The 17932-nt window shown below is 35.5% G+C and overlaps 2 protein-coding genes across 2 annotated transcripts; one reads left to right on the top strand and one right to left on the bottom strand.

Annotated features, from left to right (window-relative positions):
- The first annotated feature begins 25 nt into the window (after positions 1-25).
- On the top strand, positions 26-1757 carry LOC106717598 (DNA-directed RNA polymerases I, II, and III subunit RPABC4). The gene is made up of 3 exons (XM_014511480.2): positions 26-212; positions 538-630; positions 1669-1757. The coding sequence occupies exons 1-3, from the start codon at positions 149-151 to the stop codon at positions 1689-1691; spliced, it is 180 nt and encodes a 59-aa protein (XP_014366966.1). The 5' UTR covers positions 26-148; the 3' UTR covers positions 1692-1757.
- Positions 1758-3412: 1655 nt separating this feature from the next.
- On the bottom strand, positions 3413-12992 carry LOC106717634. The gene is made up of 6 exons (XM_014511522.2): positions 12491-12992; positions 6642-9934; positions 6380-6553; positions 5959-6209; positions 5682-5872; positions 3413-5592 (listed from the first exon to the last, which is right to left on the bottom strand). The coding sequence occupies exons 2-6, from the start codon at positions 9912-9914 to the stop codon at positions 3890-3892; spliced, it is 5592 nt and encodes a 1863-aa protein (XP_014367008.2). The 5' UTR covers positions 9915-9934; positions 12491-12992; the 3' UTR covers positions 3413-3889.
- Between the last annotated feature and the right edge of the window lie 4940 nt (positions 12993-17932).

Below are 17932 nucleotides of genomic sequence, written 5' to 3'. Positions count from 1 at the left end.
TTTTGTTTGTTGTTTTTGAGTCTCGACACTTGTCAGTGTCATTTTGTTTTTGTACATGTCTTTGTAGAAATATAGAAAAGAGGATATACGAATAGGTTATAAAAATAAAATACTTGATAATTTTGTGGTTTGTACATTAATTTATGAAATGGCTGACGTAGGAAATAGAGAACAATCGATAACTAAAGTGCCAATGATTTACGTTTGTGGTGGTAAGTATTTAACATTTTTTTCTTGTTGTCTTGATGAGTACTCTACCAAAATTTCATCAAAATGTGCTCAGTTATTTAGCCACCATTGGTATTCTGTAACGTAGATATTATTTTCCAACCAATTTAAACAGAAAGTACACTTAGTGTCAGGAAGTTAAAAAATGACAGGTAAGACAGTATTTGAAGATGCTCCACCAGCAAGTTGATAAAAGTTAAACGATTATTATGTGATGGTGTTGATTGACTGCTAGGCCTCCAGCTAATTTATTTTTAGCAATTCCATCAATATTTACATGAAACTTAAAAAGAAGTAACCTTCTTTCAGAGTGCCACAAAGAAAATGAAATAAAGCCGAGAGATCCAATACGATGCAGGGAGTGTGGTTATCGTATCATGTACAAGAAGAGAACAAAAAGATGTATCCTTTTCAATTTTAATAATTCTATCAAAATAATTGATTTTTATTTACAGTGGCCATATACAGTAGAATCTCGGTAATCCAGCATTATAAAAAACCAGAGGGGTCTCTGATTCTTAACATGGTACATTTATTGGATTGTATAAGAAAATCATAATAAATCAAATAAAGCATTCCACAAAGATAATTCAATTTTAGGGTCAGTTTGAGTATTATAATGCAGCTTGTTGATGACCGAGTGTATAGTGGGAGAAAAGAGAGGGTGTGTCGGATTATTGAACATGCTGGTCTACTGAAGTACCCAATTACGGAGTTTCTACTATATTGACTAATGTAATTATATTTAAACCGAGAAAAATAAGAGTTGGTGGTTCATAGAGAAATCATTGTGTTCCAAAAAAATTGTATGTAATATCCCAAATAAAGCCGGCATGCTCCAATTGCATAAGACAGTATATGTTAAAAAAAACCTTTTCTGGTGTATGTATTTACTTCAATGGTCAGTGAAGTATGTGATTGGAAATCTTTACAAAGATCTTCAATCTTTGTTGTCAATTCAGGCAAAGCACTGTAGTACTATGTGGTGTATGTGAATTTAGTAAAATATGATTTTTTTAAATAATTAATCAATGAGGTGGGAATGCAGTCTTTGAGCAGATAATAGTGATTGTGAATGATAGGATCAGAAATAGTGCTATAAGGGAAGACTGTGGTATAAAAGAGTATGTTGTGAGTAGAGTTGAAAAAGGTATGCCAAGATGGTTTGTTGTTTGAAGACGATTTATGATGTGAAAGTGAGCGACAGTGTCGGTTGGAGTTGTCCCAGATGTAGCTACATCATCCAGATTGATGGAATTCACAAGAAGTATTATACATGGGTTAAGGGTGTGAGTGTTGTTGTAATAATCAAATATATGTACACTCTTACATACAATACTTGTTATTAAGTTTAAAGGGTTTTAAGTCTGATTATTTTTATTAAAATTACAAAATTAGTTAATGTGTGACCCACAATATTTTCCTTAATTACAAAAACAGTGGTTGTTTTTGATGCCCGATGATCAAGAGAAATAATACAAGAGTGACGTATTTTTAATAAATTTTAATCTTATTGTTATAAAATATCCATCCATAATGTATTATAAACAATAAATGGGTAAATATTTGACATGTTTTAGTTTAATTTTTCTCATTTTTAACATCAAGGTACAGGAATCAAAATTAAAAACTTTTACAATTAATTTTTAGTCCTAATCCTAGCTCATATTTAACACAGTTTTTATTTTCAAAATTTTGATATGATATAACAATTTAACAAAGAAAATTATGCATCACTATAATATATGCATTTAATATAAACTCCCCTAATATCCATTACATATTTTCCTTCGCTTACTAGGAATGTACAATAAGCAAAAATGTAAGCACCACTAAATTGTCTATTATTACCAGTAATTAAAATTTAAGTGTGAAAAAAAACAAATAAACCTACGCCCTTAAATACCACACAACAAAAATAGCTTCTGAAAAATCAAAGTAAAGTTGATTTGAACCAATTTATATTGTACAAGGATTATATTTATTCTAAACAAGATTATCGTAAAATTTTATGTGCGAATGCTAGACATTGTTCATAGAAATATCGCGCCAGTGGAATAGGGGTCTAAAAGAGTTTCTTTTAAATATTACTCTAGTACTAACAAAACAAGTTAGTACACAACATGCATTGTAAAGTTGAACTTTTTTTATAAAAATTTTGAGATATACTCCTATCCATGCTATCAAAGCTTGATATTCCAACATTTTTCAAAAATTAAAAAAAAAACTTATGAATAGTTGCCCTAAAAAGTTGTAAATATTCCATTTATATTTTATTTTACGAAATAAACTGATTGATATTTATCATGATTTTTTTTAATTTACTCTATTATTGGACATTGAAGAGGTGCTTTCAAAGAACTCAGAACATACATGAAAATGCCATAAAATCCCTGAAATAAGGCAGATTTCCAATTATAAAAGTACATATACTTTTGTATAAGCTGGTATTCAGACAAATGATTGTTAATACAACACAAATAGGCATGAAACATGTAAAACATCAGCATTTTATTCCATTGTTTTCCGTTATGCCTGTTGTGAATATTGTAAATAGTTTTAAAATAGAGTACAAAAGATATAAGATTTGTATAGCATAGTTTACATTACATAAAACATTATAAATATTTCAGAATGAAGTTTCAATTGATAAACTTCATATTACATCACTAAGTGCATTTTTACAATACAAACAGTATTTTTTCCATTATATTTTATAAAATCCTACACCCAAATATATTAACAAGAAGTGAAAATATTTCACTTTTCTTTTTATCAGTGACGTATCACGTTTTATATCATTCGACATTAAAAATTTCACCTCAAGCATATACTTTAACTGATTAACCTTTGGTTACTTACATTTAGGCCGCCTTTTATACTACAGTAAATATAAACTAAAAATAAAATGTTAAACTTATCTACTATTTACAAATAGTTAAATAGATAAGTCGATACAAGATTTACACAAGTCAAATATTCACCCAAATGAAGAGTAATTCTTATTAAACAAACTTCTAGCACAAGTTCTATTTTCGATATGGAAGACTCTTCAAGGATTTAATGTTTATCTAAATTTCTTTTGTGGAAGTTGATATGCCAATTGTTTAAATATAAACGATATTGGAAGTAGACATTACTCATTGTAAATGTACAATGTAAATACAGAATATATTTTATAAAAATACATACAAAAGTCTAGTTACGGTATCTATTAAGTTTTCACTAGTGTTAAAGATTTTGTAATATGTTTCATTGATATTTCAAACATATAAAATTATGGACCACAAAATGTTACTGTATGTAAATTTTTAGACAAGATTGAATGGAAGCTTTTATCCTTACTCGAATTATGAAGAAAATTCAACAACTCTATACTACCTATTCCATTAGACCTATTTGTTACAATCGTGATACGTAAGCCTTGAGATGGAAGCAAATATAACAATATTAAATTCTCTTAAACTTGAGATACTATTTACATACATTTTCACAATAGTATAGAAATAAACATACAAATATGTATACAATTAAAGCGCATCAATTTGTTTTCACACAATCTGAGTCAAACCCCAGTATGAATTACACTTTTCATTAAAAAAATACAGGAAAAAAAATCAAAATTGCACATTAAAATTCCTACTTATAAATAATTTTGGCACTAATTATCTGTGGCACTATAATTAATCCTTGTTTCAACGTCCTGACCGTCACTATGATCCATTGTTTTCATCTCACTGTCCCTCTCATTGTCACAAGCGTTGTCCGAGGGCACCGCGCCGTCCTCATCCTCGGAAGACTCCCTGCCAGCAGGAGGCATCGCCGCAGCGCCGTTAGGTTCCCGGTACTCTAATTTGGTAGGGTCCTTCTCGTGCAGCTTCCGAGCGAGTGACTGTAGACTTGCTAAAGAACTCGCACAATCCGTCGTGTCTATGTCCGTTAAACTAACGCCAGCGCGTTCTATCTCCGTAAATGTACCAAACGGAAGTTTAAATAAACATTCAAGCCTCATTACGTGCATTTTGCTTCTTAAATGTTTAGCTAAATGACCGTGTATTCTGAAGGCGATATTACAATCTGAGCAGCGGAATGGGCGAGGATTGAATGATGTCGCCGTTCCAAACGTTGAAGTCATGGAAACCTTATTATGGTGTGAACCAGATCGTTCATGCTTTTGCAGATGACCTCTAGTTCTAAAACTTACCGCACAAACACTGCATCGAAAAGGTCTTTCCATGTAGTGTATGTTAAGGTGCAACCTTAACTGAGAGGGCTTGGTGAATGTTTTGTTACAAAAGTCACACACTCTCCTTCCATCTTCCATTAATCTTCCCGGTGAATATGGCGCTCCTTCGAAGTCTTTCCCCTTTGTTACCTTAAATGCGACTCCTCCAGCTCCAATTACAACTTTTCGAGCAACTGGATCATGATCTATGGGTGGCATTTTTAACGATTCTGACTCCGAAATAGTAATATCATCGTTTTGCGACTTTTCCTCGGTGTTCATTTTACTGCTATTGCTTTCGTCACTAGAGTTATTATCAGTTTGATTTTGGTATGTTTCATCGCGAGTTTTAATAAGATTAATTCTAGCGTGTTTGAGATACTCAGAGACGACGTGCTTAGCATTTTCAGAATTATTATTAGGAGTTCTAGCTCGTTTAGGTTCTGTAATATAACTAACAGAATGAGACACATCGGTGGAGGTTCTCGCAATTTCTTCTTTAGCAACAAGTAATGACTTCACTCCACTATCGCTGGCACTCGATACGATCGGTTTTGAGATGTTTACTTGTGATGATGTAATTGGTGTCGTAATGTTATTACTGATGAGGCCATTGTTGCTTTCCGATATCTCATCTGCGTCAATAAACGTGGATTTATCTATGTCTATTTTTCTCAATTTGCTCAGGTTAGACGTAAGTTGACTTTGTTTTATCTTGGAATCAAGAAGAGCCCGTTCAGTTAAATATGTATGTAACATGGGCTCTCCGTTAGACCACTGACTTTGTTGTTGCGGAAGTTTTGCCGTATTCGATGCTAAAGAGGCTAAGACACTTGATTCTTTAGCAGTCGGAATTTCTGGTAAATTAGGAGCTTTTACGTCATTTCGACTTAAATCCATAGGTTCGTTATCAACATCTAATCTTACATCAACGGAATTTGTCTTAGCCATCGGAGTACTTTCGAGATTAGAGTCAGATGTGATGCTATCCATGTCTACAGGGGTGTAAGGGTAAGTAGTAGGCCTGGCACTAGTTATCAGCCCCGGTGTTGCAGACGTAGCAGTGCGGCATCCTCCTAGTGATAGCAAACAATGTGCAGCTTCATGTTCCGGCAAACGCGACTTATACAGCTCCGTATCTGTAATAGATTGAATTGTTGATTAAACATTTGCTTGTATCAGTATGTATTTGTAATAAATATAATGATTTTAACTTATTAAATCTTACCGCTCGATTCAGTTTCGCCTTCATTTCCCTCGTCACCGTCGGAATCAGTTTCGTCGTCAGTTTCTCCAGAACAGTGTGTCATCTCCGAACCTTCCTCGTTGCCTTCGTTCGGATTTATTCCCAATTCACAACACTTCTTATAATGAGCTTTACTCTTCATATGCTTCGTTAAATTTCCCTTGGTTTTAAAACTGAAAATAACAAGAAAGATTCCTTTAAATTCAAATACTTCGCTTTGTTTATGAATCAAACTATACAATAAATTTATCAACATTACCTAAAGGCACAATGAGTGCACGTGTAAGGTCGAACATCGGTGTGTGTGCGAATATGTTTCTTTAGCATCGACGGCTTTTTACAGCGAATTCCACATTCCGAACAAACATAACGACCTCTACCGCGACCACGGACATATGTATATTCTTCGTTACTTTCAAAACCACCTGTTAGCTCCTTTTTAGACGTTGATATGTCTGAAGGCTGTTGTTTCGATTCTTCTGATTTTCTACTATCAATGGATGTAATTGCCTGTAAGAAAAAGTAAACGTGATTACGTTCGTGAGCATGAATATTTGCATGCTTTTGAATTTCATTGATAATAAATATAACATTTGAATTTAAATTGGAAAATTGAAATATTTATTGTCTGCATTCTATAGTTTTTTGTAAAGTGGTGAATATTTAATCTAATTTAATACCTGCTGATTATAATATTCCTTTGACTTTTTATTCGATTGTGATGAATGAGTCAATATGAGGTCCTGCTTAATCACAGCAGTAGTTACATTTTGCGGTCGATGACGTGAGTCATACAAAGACATCGCAGACGACGCTGACAATCCCAGCGGGTCTGGCGTCAGCTCAGATAGTAACTGTAAACATATGCACACATTTACCATCCGTCCGACTACAATATCGCATTGTAGTATCAAACAGGAAATCGCTTAGACATCTTATTACCTGCCAATTGCTGTACATCGATAGGAAATGCTGATTTGGCACATATGTTGGTTGAGGACGATTTATTGTACAATAGAAGACTTTTGTTGAACATTTCAATCCTAAATATGTATACGCGTTCCCATTTAAATACAGCTGCCCGTAAGCTTTTGCCGGTCGTGGGGTTTCAGGAGAGACCAAAGGCATTGTGTTCGCATTAGGCGTTATGCCGTGATGTCGTTTTGGTGTAAACGTGCCAGGTTTTAACGGTAAGGTAGACGGTCTCAAAAATTTTGGTTTTCTATCGTCACTTGTAGGGCGCGTTGCGGAGTTTTTTTGGAAGTACGATGTTTCCGATCTCTCATTATGGACAGATGACATAATTGTCTCTTGAACATTTGTGTTTTTCTGCACTTCAGAGGAACTTTGTATTTGATTATTATAGATTTCCGCTTTTGTTATAAGATTTTCAAAATTAAAATTTCTAATATCATTTTCAGACTTAACTTCAACATTTATGTTTGGTATTGACGGAATTAAATCTTTATTTATATGCCTGCCAAGAGAATTATTTGTATTTTCTTTTAGTACCGATATTTTGGCCATACCATCAGAATTTCTCTTCACTGTTAACTCTTGCCTTGGCGTAACAATACGAACTATGTTTGAAGAATAAGTCTTCGCAACCGAATGGCTATTTGGTTCTTCTATATTTTTTACTTTAATAGTGGGAATATTTGTCATATAATGTGGTATATCGCCTTTGTAGGTTTCCAGGTTATGGTTATATTTATCAGATTCATAAGCCAAAGATCTAGAACTGGGGCTTCTGGATTTAAGTGCTTTTTCATAATTAGACACTGTTACCTTTCCTGTTTGTATGTAGTCTTGGTTATTTTCGACAATGGGAACAGGATGGTGTTTATCAGTACATGTTATCTTTTGGGACATTGTGCCGCTTCCGATAAAGGCAGCCGCTGTATTTGGTCCTGGCATTCCTGGCACATGTGGTATTAGTTTCCCACCATGTAATATTGTTGTGGCACCATTTGGTGACGAGGTAGGACTAAGCGGCGGCAGAGTAAGTGGATTGTACGCTGTAATAGCACTTAAAGGTGGAAAAGGGAAGTGGGAAATATCGTGAATATTAGGCAAATTCGAATTTTGTAAAGTAGAAGTTGATATTGACATCCTAGTACTTTGAGGTTGTGGCGTGCCTAGGACATCTTTAGGTGTTGGCGGATTATGAACAATCGTTCCACCGGAATGCAGCCCTGATCGCACAACTACACTGCTTGCTTCTGATTCGGTGGCAAATTTCGATGGTGAAAGATTCTGTTGTATTAAAATAGGCGATAATTGGTTTTTACTTGGTTCAATACGTAAAGTGGTGGTACTGCCAGAGTGATCGACAATTTTTACTTCGCCACCAAACATTTGTAGTGAAGTAGAATTATGTCTAATGTGTGATGACAATTCCTCTATTGAACGTAAGTTTCCAGCGTTTATGTCTACACATCTTATTTTTGACTGTGGGTATAAATCTGCCGAGCGCGGTGATATATTTTCTAATATCCTTGGACTAAAGGTATCAGAACGGCTTTCTATTCTCCTTTTAGGACTAGCTTCTTTAGACTTAATTTTAATATTTTCTGTTTTCCTATGAAACTCCGTAGGTGTCCTAGCATCAACAAGTCTTGTATTACCTAATAAAGGCCCAGGAGATGGCAATGGTGCGATTATTTCATTCGACTCCTGTTTAAGAATTACTAGGTTATCAGGCTTACTTTTGGAAATTGGCGATTTTGTTGATAAACTTAATTTAGGACTGTGGGATTGTGTTTCAGGTAGTCGAACATTTATAGAATTACTTCTTGTGTAAACGTTTTCCGGTCTGCCCACTTTTACTTCCTTTTGTGGAGCATTCATGGAAGGTGAATTTGTTCCTATGTTTCCCTTACAATAATAAAGTCTATGGGTTTCTAAATTATCAACACTTCGAAAAATTATTTGGCACAGTGGGCAAACGTACAACACTCCTAATCCATCAATGAGTTCTCCTGATATCATAACTGTATTATTTTTACTTTTCAGAAGAAGATCCTTAATGATAGATCCTTCCGGATTGAGGGGGTGTTTATGGTCATCAACTTGTGAAAAACTCTCAGAATGCGATCTCTTTCGAAATGAACTATCAGAAATAAAATTATTCTTAGTTAAGTTTAACGGAGATGCATCTTGTTTTAATTCAGATTCATTTAAAAATTGTTTACTCTCAGCAATTTGCTTTATTTTACCGTACTTCTTTTGTAGAGGAGTTTCTATAACATCAACAATGGCCTCATTATCAGATATTATTTTAGAGATATGTTCCGTAAGAAAGTCGGCATTCGTAGAAATAGTTTTCTTTATCTTATCTCTTTCATCAATTCCTTGATAAAATGCTGCTCTAAACTTGGGTTTGTAAATTGCCTTTGATTTATTGTAATCATTCGTAGGGAAGCTTGTTACTGGTAATGCGTGGCTATCATTTGTCAGTTCTGGTGAAGAAATCTCATTAGATCTGTTATAGTCCAACCGTATAACTGAAGCATCAGAACCAGTATCAGACAGAGATGTTGGCGGTATAGATGTGTCGCTTTCTGATCCTCCAGACATATCCTCCTCATTTATAGAACCGGATATATCAGTTCCCTGCAATCTTAGAGCATGAGTTCTCGATCTTCGATGCTTGTATAAATTAGATCTTGTTTTAAAAGCGAATCCACATGGTATACAAGGATAAGGTCTTTCGTTAGTATGCGCCCTGATATGTTTTTGAAGAACTGAAGGCTTGGCACATGATAATTTACAATAAGGGCACATATATCGCCCCGTTCCTCCACTGTAGCATTCCCTGATAAAATCGTTCTCAAGGTTTTCAGTCTTATTTAAAAATTCCTCGGTAAAACTGGTTTTACCAGTTACCTGAACAACATTATTTACATCACTTAACCTAATGTTCTCTGCATTAAAATTAATTTGTACATCGTTTTCCACGTCAGTGCTCTGATCCTCTTGCTGTTCTTTAATTTTTTCTATTTCAGGATGTGCCGCTGCAATGCTTCCGTTCGAAATTGAAGTATTACAGGCAAGAGTAATTGTTTCCTTTTGCCGATTTTCTTCGCACTTCGGTCCATTTGCAGGAAAACCAGATATGGTAGACGCCATCTTTTTAAACTTCTTGTGTAGATAACTTTGATCATTGTTGTTAGCGAAGTTACTATCTAAACGTTTTTCTTGAGTTAGAGGCATCGTATTCGCGACTGTTAAATCTGAAATAAAAAAATAGAGTATTAATAATTTGATCGAATTTCATATAGTTTCGTGCGTCGTCGCGTTTTAAAATGTTTCGCGAATGACAAAGACTTATTGCTCCCAATAGATTGGAGATTACTTCAAGAATGCGCAAGTACCTTAAAATAAATTTAGTTTTTATCGTTATTCCTTAATTTACATCCGTTCGAAGCTTTGAAATTTGAACAATAATTATTTGTCTTTATCCACAACATTTAATTAAATATAGCTTACATATCTTTTATAAGCTGAATGTCAAAGAGATGACTCTGATAATATTAATTATTAATTCTATAAAGCAGATATCATGCTTCTTCAGCAGTATGCCTCATTTATCTTGAAATTATCGTATGATAAAATAAAAATTTTCGCCTGTAAGCTATATTTAACAGAATGTTAGTGATAAAATTATAGGTTCGAAATAATCCTGGATTTAAAACAAAAAGTAATTCCCCAATCTAAACCAGAAAATTAATGCCAGGCGCATTTGAAATACTTTTCAAAATATTTTATAGTCGTCATTCGCGTAGCTACAGAAGCGTTGTAATCCGCTTGTTGATAGGTCCGTAATTTTACAAACTAGATATTGTTTGTATCAGTAACTGTAGGTTTCCACTGTCGAAGGATCCAAACAAAATTTTATTGTTTCTCAGAAAGAATGATAGAGAAGACAATAATCTCCCTGCCATTATCCCACTCTATGTGAAATTGGCACTCGTACTATTTCCATGATTCCCTTACGTTATCTATCTCTATGTATGTATAACTTTATCTTATAATCAATTATATGATCTCAGTAGAAAACGAATACCCTATCTGTTAGAACGTATAAATACTCGAAGAAACTTCTTTTATACAATGTTATGTGTTGTGGGATGGCGTTGACGCAGAGCGCATGTGCCGGGCCGTGTTATGTCTATTAATGTGCCGCGTGACATCATCGTGACGTAGGCACGGCTTGCGCCAACCGATGAGGATATCCCCAATTTCAATGCTATTTTTCAACTTAATTATTAGTAATAACTAAATATATCAAATTCATTATCTTGAAATGCTAAACTACTTATTCTTCCATTAACATTTTATTTACTTTTGGAAAATTAAACATAATGGTACCTATTCATTATTTTATTTTATTCATATTTATTCAGCGCAAGTAATTACAGTGGATATAATTCTATTTTACTTAGATATGCTTGTCTAAATAGTTATGTACAATCAGTTCGATAAAGAAATAAGCGGTCATGCGTGAAGGGAACGAGGGAGATGTGAGAACTTTCGAATCATTAGTGTGAGTGTTTATATTGATACAATACAAATCCGTGTGGAGGTACGGAGGCGACCTCGCTTTGCGCTCACTCAAAGCGTTCTTGGACGGCTGCGTTACTGCGTTCCAAGAAGGCGTTACAATTTCCGAGAACCGGAGACAAGCGAACCGCTCCGCTCGATTATAACGAGCGAGCAAATAAGCGCAATACGCACCACGCACACAAACGTAACGCCTCAGCCGCCTGGCGATCGCGGGTAGGTGTTGTCGTTCGACACTAGTGTGCGCTTTTTATTAACAAGTAAACGCTCAGTATTAAAACAGACAGATCTATATTCTTGGAAATATGTTCGCTGTAACTAACAATATTTTGTTTAGTGACTTTTTTATTGTATGATTGAAAAGTATGTTGTTGCCGTAAAAACTGTATATTCCTAAGTAGTTTAGTAGAATAATTTTAATGGTGATATTGAAATGTTGATGTAACCATAGGAGCGTAGGTTATACGGGGTGTTGTAATGAGACAAAGGAATCCCGGTGGCAGCCGCCCGCCGGCCTGGCGCCAAGCCAGCGGCCCTGGCGAGTGGCGACGCCAGCACCGGCCGCCAGCTCGCCGCCACACTGTTTTACTTTGCCGATCACTCTATGTAGCATTATACTGTCTTTGAACTTATTTAACATTCACCTTATTTTATATGGTTTTATAAAAATATTTGTTCACAATAAAATTATTTGATTAGACTATTTGACTTACATAGAAACAATGGATAAAACTTTACAAAGATTACATTAGTAGTGTTTTCTTTTTTCTAGTAAAATCCATAATGAAGTTTATCACTAAAAAATGTTAAAAAAAATCAGGACCGAATTCATTTTAGATATTTTTGATTTAAATAGACTTTGAATTTAGAATTTGCCAACGAAAGGGTCCCGTACTACAAATTATTATTACAAAATTAAAGATTAGAAATACGAGTAATAGATATGTTTGCATTCCGTGACATCATACACAATTTACAACGTTACTACGGGAAACAGCTGTTCAATTGGTCAAATGAGTTTTACCTATATACTTAGCTTAGGCTGCATATTTTTGTGCTCATTATAATTCGTGTTAATTCTTATACAATAAAATTATGTGTGTATGTGGAAGATCGTAGACCTTGACCCATCGATCGAACGGCAACCGAGTAAAATAAGTAGTATGCGAGTAGATAAGCAAGTTATTGATTCAGATTATATTTAATCGAGTCGTAAGTGTGCTCACCTGTCGCGGAGGTAAGAAGTCAGTCCACCATTATTTCAGAGGTTGCCTTGATATCATTTGTTTACCCCATCTAAACATATGTCAACAAGTCCGATAGGCTGCATTTCACCCGCGCGCAAGTGAATCATCGTTAATAATTGCGCGACGATCCACGCCACCACACAACACTGATACACACATACACACGCACCTTTATTACCGTCACTCGTGGCTCACTAGCACTCCAATACAACACCACCACTTTCTTTTTCACGTATGAGAATTATTAACGTGTGGATATTTATTTATTGAATCTATTCCTCGTGAGTGTATATCGGGTGGACGTACATTCCAACAACGAACGACGCACGTTACCGCGCCGCAGATGACTGTTCAACTGTTTGTAGTTGTACTTTGTCGTTGCTTCGTTCGTTTCGTTTCGTCCGTTCGGCTACACTCAGTTCCCCGCCGCCCGCGCCCCCTTACGCCCCTCGAGCCTCCCCGACCGACTGCGCCCGCTGTGAGAAGTGATTCATGTCGCGTTGTATCTATCTCCTTCCTACATCGCAACCGGATCGGGCGCTCTTCGTAATCTATTTATATTTATCTATCTATGCACGGACTTTTAACTCTGCGAGCATTGTGCGATCTTCTTTAATCGTTCAACAATTATAATTGCAATATTTGAAATAAATTTGCAAAAGTAAACTGATTTATATTTATACAAAATTTAATTCTCTATACATGTCTCTATAAATTTTACATTATAGGTACATTTTTAATTAAATAAGAGCCTGCGAATATAATAAGTATTATTATTTGTAGTATATTTGTAGTATATTAGTAGCACGAGCGGCTCTATGTAATTTTCATGCAGCACTGATTTCGTAACGGTTGCGCTCGACTAGAACGGGTATTGGTATTGTATGCCGCCGTTCATTTAACATTCTCCAACACTACTAAAAATTACAATAACATAATAATGAAAGGTTCGACAAAAACGTATACAATGTAAATAATAATTATAAAAATTCAATGTTTTTGAATACTTTGTTCAAAATTCGTTAGCTAAAGCAACATTTAGCTGGTTAGTTGGTAATAATACATAAATTAGGTAGATATCAGTGGTATGATTTTGTTGGCATTTTCCTATATTTATCTCGTGAACTCGCTATCAGCAAGACCTCTTTATCAAAATTTTGTATGTATATGGGTATCAAGTATCAACACTTATTATTTCGCCTAAGGACTAGTGATGCAACGGAAGTGTCTTACCGGAACCAGAAACGGAAACAGATGTCAAAAATAAATTTTAGCAGAAACGGAAACGGAAACGGATGCGGAAACAGAAGTGTAAATAATAATAAAAAACATATTTACAAAAACATTTTTTTCGGTACAAACAGTTTGTATTCGTTTTTAATTTATTAAGGCATTGGATATCGGTGTCCTTTAGCCTTCAATGTACGTATTTTTACTGCGCTGCAATAAGTTGAAATACGCGTTTTTTTCATTTATTTTCAGGAAACAAAATTACACTATTTACAAATTAAAGTTCGCCAAACCACTCGTGTTGACAAACGACAAATATATTTCTAACTATATAATGATGATGATATATTACATGTTTATCAATTATTCAAAAGTACATTTATTTAATAACTCGTAAGTATGAAATAGTCACATTTTGCCAGTTGTCAAATTTTATATGGACAACAACAAGACAGTTTACTCCAGCAAGAGAAACTGTTTGTTTCAAACAGCAGCAGAAAATATTACGCGCTTAAATTCACAAAATAGTACGTAAACAAACAAATGCGACAAGTGCCGAAAGGCCGCGCACGGACTGCCCATCTCGCGCCGCGCATTTGGATCTCTCAGCCGTCGTAAAGTTCCGTTTTATCTCCGTTATAAAAGTTGCGGAAACAGAAGCAGAAACGGATGTTGAAAAGCACGCGGAACTTCCGCACTTGCGGAAACGGAAACAGACATCCGTTGCATCACTACTAAGGACAAATAAGTCGTCGTACAAAATAGTCGTAACAATATTGGCTTTTATTCGTCAAACAGCTATGGATAAACTGTATCGTCGTAACTCCTGGGTGCCTAGAGGCCGATATGAATGTATAAACACATTATTTGCAATGATAATTGTAAGCGCTTATCAGTAGTGTGGAGGCGATGACGCACGCCGTCGCCGATAGCGCCTGTCGCATGATAGGTTCTCGCTCAGGAAACGAATACAGTTCATTATTAATACGAATGTTATATAGTTATCATAATATCATTAAAATACAATAATTTATTATACGATAATAAACTTATTTGTGCAGATTTTGAACCAGATATGGGCAAGTAGTGTGTTGATAAAATTTTTAATGCAATACTTCTGTAGTTATGTACTTTATTTTTCGCTATAAGTATTAAAAGAATCGTAAGCAGTGGCGAGTGGCAACTATTTAGTTAATGGCATAACATAAAAGGCAGAGGGGCGAGCGCGGACTGGCGGCGGAGCACAAGCACTTGTTGCGTTGCGTTGTTTGGTTGGCGTTTTCGCCTGTTGCCTGTTGCCGCTTGTCGGCGACGTCATAGCTCGACCTTGAGCCACGCTGCGCCACGCGGCAGCGGCAGCGACACCGGCCACCGGGCTTGACAGCTTCTGCTAACTGCCAGTGGTAGCATAGCGCGTGTTGATGTGTCTCACTGTCGTTTTTAAAAAGAAACTGATATTATGAAACAAAAATGTTACATAGGTAGGTAGGTACTTGACTATCTACTTATAATACAATTAACCAGTAAGCGTAAGTATACATGATATTTCTGCATGGTATTATTTTCGACTCAGGTATTATGAACTGTATAAACGATAAGTGTATGTAAATAACCAGCTGCAGATCTCTCAATATTCTCAGTTAACGTAGCTATCGAGTAAATGTGTTCATCCAGTCAGGCGCCATAAAGTCGCGTGGGCGGGAAACCCGTCTCAGTGGCGAGCGTTGAAATGAACACAAAATTTGTACGTACCTATATCTACCATAGTGCATTCTCGCTAATTTATTTTGTAAGCGGTATGGGAAAATAGACTTTACAGCAATTCACGCAAAGATGAGTTTACTTTAATATCAAATATATTAATTTAGGCACGGCTTTGCGTACGTTATTATGTACTTGCTATCTTATTACCCATTACATCGATGATATTTATTAATATCTGTGCTAGGTACCTAGTCGGTGTATGAGTGTAATGGGAAAGGAAGTTGTGTTGCATATTTCGGAATATTCGGCTGTAGAGTCGAGAGCGGCCGTGGTGTAGCGTAGGCATCCCCACCATTCTCGGGCTTCCCTCGGAAGCAGGTCATCGGCTGACCGCTATGTCGAGTGTCGACGGCGGCGTGGCGGTGCGGCCGCGCCTGTGCACCAGTCTCCTTGTTAGGTGGCCTGTGGCCTGTGGACCGGCTTCGCAACGCCTACTTACTTTGTGTCGAGCTAATCGATAGCGGACGAATGGCACGCAAACGCAAAGGAATGTAATGAAAGTTAGCAATTGGAGCCTGCTGCCTAGTGACAAATCCGAGAATTATACACTACTTATTAAACCTAAATATTCAAACTTAATTAGTGTAACCGTCGCATTTGGCGCCGGATTTTTTATAGTAATAATAATCAATTTCATTTTAGTTTATAAGTAGTATATCGTAAATGTGTTGAAAACAAAAAAAAACTACTTGTAATACCTACGTTGAATATCATCAAGATATAATAAGTTGTTGAAAAGTTAAAATATTTATCAGCGCATTCTTTTATATCTATACAACACATACACATCTATATCAAGAGAATGGCGTCATTCTCTGCGAATTCTGGCTTCGCGTATAAACAACAAAAATATACCTTGTATGTGAATGCGATAATAATATTCGTGAGTCAGCGAAGCCACTTGACCAAATAAATAACTATTCATTGTCGCCAGTCTCTCCTTTCCTCAATGATGTACTTTGTATAATTTGCATTTTTATAAATTAAACAACGTTGGTGGTGGAAATGTGAATCTTGTTTGTTGATAAACGTTTATTAGGATTTTTTGAAAAGAATTTGCTATTTTTTTGCGTTCTGACCGAATTGCAAAGGTAAATATAGAATTGGCATATGTTCTCGATCCGTTCGTTCGTTACGTGCGCTCCTCCCCCCTTCCCGCAGTTCCCCGCGCACGCCACACCAGAGTGACAGGAGCGGTCAGCTCTACGCCTGGCCGCGCTCCAATACTGGTTGAATTCGAAGCGCTTGAAGTGTTCCTGCTTCCGAAATGAATTCTTTACAAATATCTATTGATATTATGCAAATTTGAATAAAACCTAACTTTGGTCTCAGATACTATTTCTAAGGGGGTTACGAAATACCAATATCATCATTGGAAGCGGAAACTTTGTACCTGTTTTAAGATAATTGCGCGAAGAAAAGAAATGTATAAAGTAATTTTAATAAATAAATTCTAATGAAGTACGAAGTATAGTCGACAAGTAAAATATGTAGTTGCTTAATGTGATAAATTGATTAAGTTACAATAAAGCTAACATGCTATAATCAACATTATCGGATTGTAATCAAAGAATTGAGGTTTAAAATTGCGAAACAGTAATAAACTTTACATTTTAATCAGTAGTCAGTAAGAAAAGATAATCGCTGATAAAATATATTTTTGCAGTATAATGTTAATGATAGCTAGAGCAAGACTAATTGAATAGATGTAGATTAGTTGCCTGAATTCGATTACTAAAAGTCTGGACATGTACTTTCTATTTTTCCCATGCTCAAAGGTTTGTTTTGTATCTTTTTAAAAGTTACTTATTACTCCACTAACGAAGTTCATCCTTACTAATATTTTAAATGCGAAAGTAACTCTGTCTGTCTGTCAAAACTAATTAGCCTAAATAATTAAAATACTACCCGAAGACAGTTTTTATCGCCGGCGAAGTCGAAGGCACAGCTAGTATGTAATACGTTGTCCTTGTAAATAGTATGTGCCTATAAAATGTCGCGCATTTTGATAAGTGACGTTGTGGTTTTCAGATATGATATGATACTGCCATTTTCGGAGTTTTTATCTTGGTTTTGCATCGACTATTGATTGTAAAGTCGTGGTATCCGCCATCACTTCAAAAAACATCACAACTTTAACATCTATGTGGAGCAAACAATAGTCTACGACAGCAGTGAACTGCCACAGGCTAAGGAATCAGGAGTTCCGCAATCTTAACTTGTAATAATGTGTGATAATGGTTTATTTTTACTATGAATAAATAGTTTACATTTAAATCCAAACTAAGGAAAGAAATTAACTTAAAAAAATATTAATCTAAAATTAGATATGTTGTTTATTAAAGTGGCTCGATTCCAACAAAGGTATCTGTTCAAATAATAGTATACCATGATTCCTATGCAGCAGTAGGCACTTACCTACCTGCT

Source organism: Papilio machaon, chromosome 2 (genome assembly GCF_912999745.1).
Source record: "Papilio machaon chromosome 2, ilPapMach1.1, whole genome shotgun sequence".
Taxonomy (NCBI): domain Eukaryota; kingdom Metazoa; phylum Arthropoda; class Insecta; order Lepidoptera; family Papilionidae; genus Papilio; species Papilio machaon.
This window is presented reverse-complemented; position numbering and strand designations above follow the sequence as displayed.

Bases quoted from the DNA above. Each gene is read 5' to 3' on its own strand.
- LOC106717598 (XM_014511480.2), top strand. From the start codon at position 149: ATGGCTGACGTAGGAAATAGAGAACAATCGATAACTAAAGTGCCAATG. The intron at 213-537 runs GTAAGTATTTAA...ACCTTCTTTCAG, and splicing joins AATGATTTACGTTTGTGGTG to AGTGCCACAAAGAAAATGAA. The intron at 631-1,668 runs GTATCCTTTTCA...TTACAAAAACAG, and splicing joins CAAGAAGAGAACAAAAAGAT to TGGTTGTTTTTGATGCCCGA.
- LOC106717634 (XM_014511522.2), bottom strand. From the start codon at position 9,914: ATGCCTCTAACTCAAGAAAAACGTTTAGATAGTAACTTCGCTAACAAC. The intron at 5,873-5,958 runs GTAATGTTGATA...TGTTATTTTCAG, and splicing joins TGCACTCATTGTGCCTTTAG to TTTTAAAACCAAGGGAAATT. The intron at 5,593-5,681 runs GTAAGATTTAAT...AATCTATTACAG, and splicing joins AGGCGAAACTGAATCGAGCG to ATACGGAGCTGTATAAGTCG.